This window comes from Lepidothrix coronata, unplaced genomic scaffold (genome assembly GCF_001604755.1).
Source record: "Lepidothrix coronata isolate B3197 unplaced genomic scaffold, Lepidothrix_coronata-1.0 Scaffold187, whole genome shotgun sequence".
Lineage (NCBI taxonomy): Eukaryota > Metazoa > Chordata > Aves > Passeriformes > Pipridae > Lepidothrix > Lepidothrix coronata.
In genome coordinates, this window is record NW_016690367.1 from 1,052,745 (window position 1) to 1,055,214 (window position 2,470).

Sequence of the window (2,470 nt, forward strand, 5' to 3'; positions counted from 1 at the left end):
TGGGGATGTTGGGAGTGGGTTGGGGGAGTGGACTGGGGTGCGGGAGGGGATTGTGGAGGGGGGGGAGATGGGATCGCTTCGGTGGGGCTGCTATCGGTGCCCTGGTGATGTTGGTGCTGGGGGGCCGGGACAGTGGGGTGTATGGGAAGGATTGGGTGCAGATGGCGGCGGGGGATCAGTGGGGACAGTCACCTGATGGAGGAGCCGTTAGTGACACAAACTTCTCTCGTCTTTGGAGCAGAGTTCAGAAGCGAGTTCGGCCGCCTGTGGAGAGACAGGACACGGCTTAGGGTCACCCCGGCGGCGAGTGATCCCCATTCCTCCCCCTTCCCCAGCGCGCCAGGACCCCCCCAACACACCCAGGACCTGCATCCCCCCTCTCCCAACAGGTATACCCGCCCAACTCAACATATCCCCCCTCCCCAAAATATCCACTCCCCCAGCCCAAACCAGCCCCTCACCTTAAGGGAGAACAGCGTGGCCTCGGAGGAGGGGTCGCGGCCCTTGGCCCCCTCCTCCAGCACGATCTGGAGGTCGAAGATGTAGTCGATGACGTGCTGCAGGATCTCCACCTGGCTCACCTTGGTGCCTTGCGGGATGCCCGGCACCAGCTCCCGCAACTTGGAATAGCAGTCGTTCATATCGTACAGCAAGTTCATAGGCTCTTCCAAGGCCGGGCTCTTGTTGTGGCTGCCCCGGGCGATGGCAAAACTCTGCTCCGAGAGGCAGCAAACGGCCTCGTAGCAGCTCCGCACGGAGCGCACCGGGCTGATGGCTTTCATGGTGGGCTCGGAGCTGGGCTGGGGGCGCAGGACGGGGGGTGCCTGGGGGTTGTCGCGGTGGCTGTGGCTCTGCTGGGACCTCCGAGCACCGGGACCACCAAAGCCCAGACCTCTGAGCGCCGGGATTGTCACCCCCTTCACCCTGCAACTTTCAGACCTCGCTGGCGGACTGGGGGGGGAACAGTCCCGCGCCGCCCTTTATATAGACAGCGAGGCTCGGTCACACCCCCTGCATTCAAATTGAATCAAACCCCACCCTTTTCTATGTAAAATAACAACTAAACCACCTCTTTTAATGTAAACTAAGCCCTAAACCCCACCCCTGCATGTTAATGAAGTCTCAACCCCCGCCCCTGTATCTCAATGAAGCCTTAAACCCCCTCTGCCTCCCCCACCCCACCGCCCCCCAAAATTGACCCTTGGTGGCCGGAGTGGCCCCACGGGGGGTGACACGACCACGCAGGTCCCCCACTCCATTTCCAGACCCCCAAACCCACCCCCTTCGCGGGGGGATTCCCCCCTAAACCCCTCGGACACCCCAACCCCAGCCCCCCCGACTGCCCCCCTCTGCATGCCAGTGAATCCCCCCTATTTTTAGGCAGGACGATGGGGGTTCCCCCCCCTCCAACCTCCCAGTTTTAAGGAAATTAGTGCCGCCCTGTTCCTCAATCCGCTTCTCATCTGACCTCCAGACTTTCTGGCGTCAGGAATTATCTTGTGACCAGCAGAAAAAAATTAATTGCGGTAAAACTGAGGTTACGATGGAGAAACCAGATTTAGGTCAGCGCCTGCGAGAGGCCTGGAGGGTTCTTTTATTTTGGAGGGGGGAAAGAGGAGATTTATAGGCAAGGGGGTTATTCCAGTAGAAGCAATGAGGGGGGGATAAAGGAAACCCCCCTCCCGAACCATCGCTGCCTCAAAACTTACAGAACACGAGAATATTTGTGGAAAAAGCCCAAAGCTGGAGCGATGTGGGGTCCCCACGGGTGTCAGCGCAGCGGGTGGCACATGGAGGGGTCCCGGGGAGGGGGGTGACAGCCCCCAACACCCAGATCGTGAATCCTTGCGAGCCCAAGGGGCAACCCCCCCCTTCCTAAATACTGATTTCTACAGGCTGTAGTTCTGGGGGATGTTCTGAGGATTTCCTTATGGAAGTGCAGGAAGGGGATGTTACCGAGGGGGGGGGGGCACCCTGGGACCCTGCTCGGCCCGGGGGTCCCAGCTAATGAGGGGTGCAGGGGGGTGGGGGGCAGAGGCACCTGGACCACATTACTCCTGCCCACAGCAGCAATTTATTCCAGATCTGCCCAAATCCCAGTTCGGTGGCGCTGGGGTTTATTTCCCTCCTTTCCACCCCCCCCCAAAAGGGGTCTGGAGGCCGCAGGCTGGGGGGGCACCCACCCTCCTCGAGTCTCCCCCAAGCCATGAGTCTTTCAACAGCCCCCCAAAAAGACCTTCAAAGCAGCCTCCAGCTCTTTTTGGGGTTGGATTATTTTTATTTCTTCCTGCCCCCCCCCCGCCCCTCCCGCCCCACCTCGTTATGAATTTCCTGGGAAATCGCCTCCGTGCGAAGGGTGGCAGCTTGGGAATAGACATAATTACCCTCATTAACCTGCTTGGGAGCAAGAGCCAGCAACCCAGAGCCCCCCCCCTAAAAATAAGAACAAACCAAAATTAAGTTAAAAAAA

At 59.3% G+C, this 2,470-nt stretch overlaps 1 protein-coding gene across 1 annotated transcript in view; it reads right to left on the bottom strand.

The window, feature by feature from the left end:
- The window catches only part of ID3 (inhibitor of DNA binding 3, HLH protein), a 2,029-nt gene extending 978 nt beyond the window's left edge, over positions 1-1,051 (bottom strand). Inside the window, exons 1-2 of the mRNA XM_017831068.1 lie at positions 462-1,051; positions 193-264 (exon numbers count right to left, since the gene is read on the bottom strand). Coding sequence (XP_017686557.1) covers positions 208-264; positions 462-782 — 378 coding nt within the window. The 5' untranslated portion in view covers positions 783-1,051 and the 3' untranslated portion in view covers positions 193-207. The remainder of the gene's footprint in view (positions 1-192; positions 265-461) is intronic.
- Between the last annotated feature and the right edge of the window lie 1,419 nt (positions 1,052-2,470).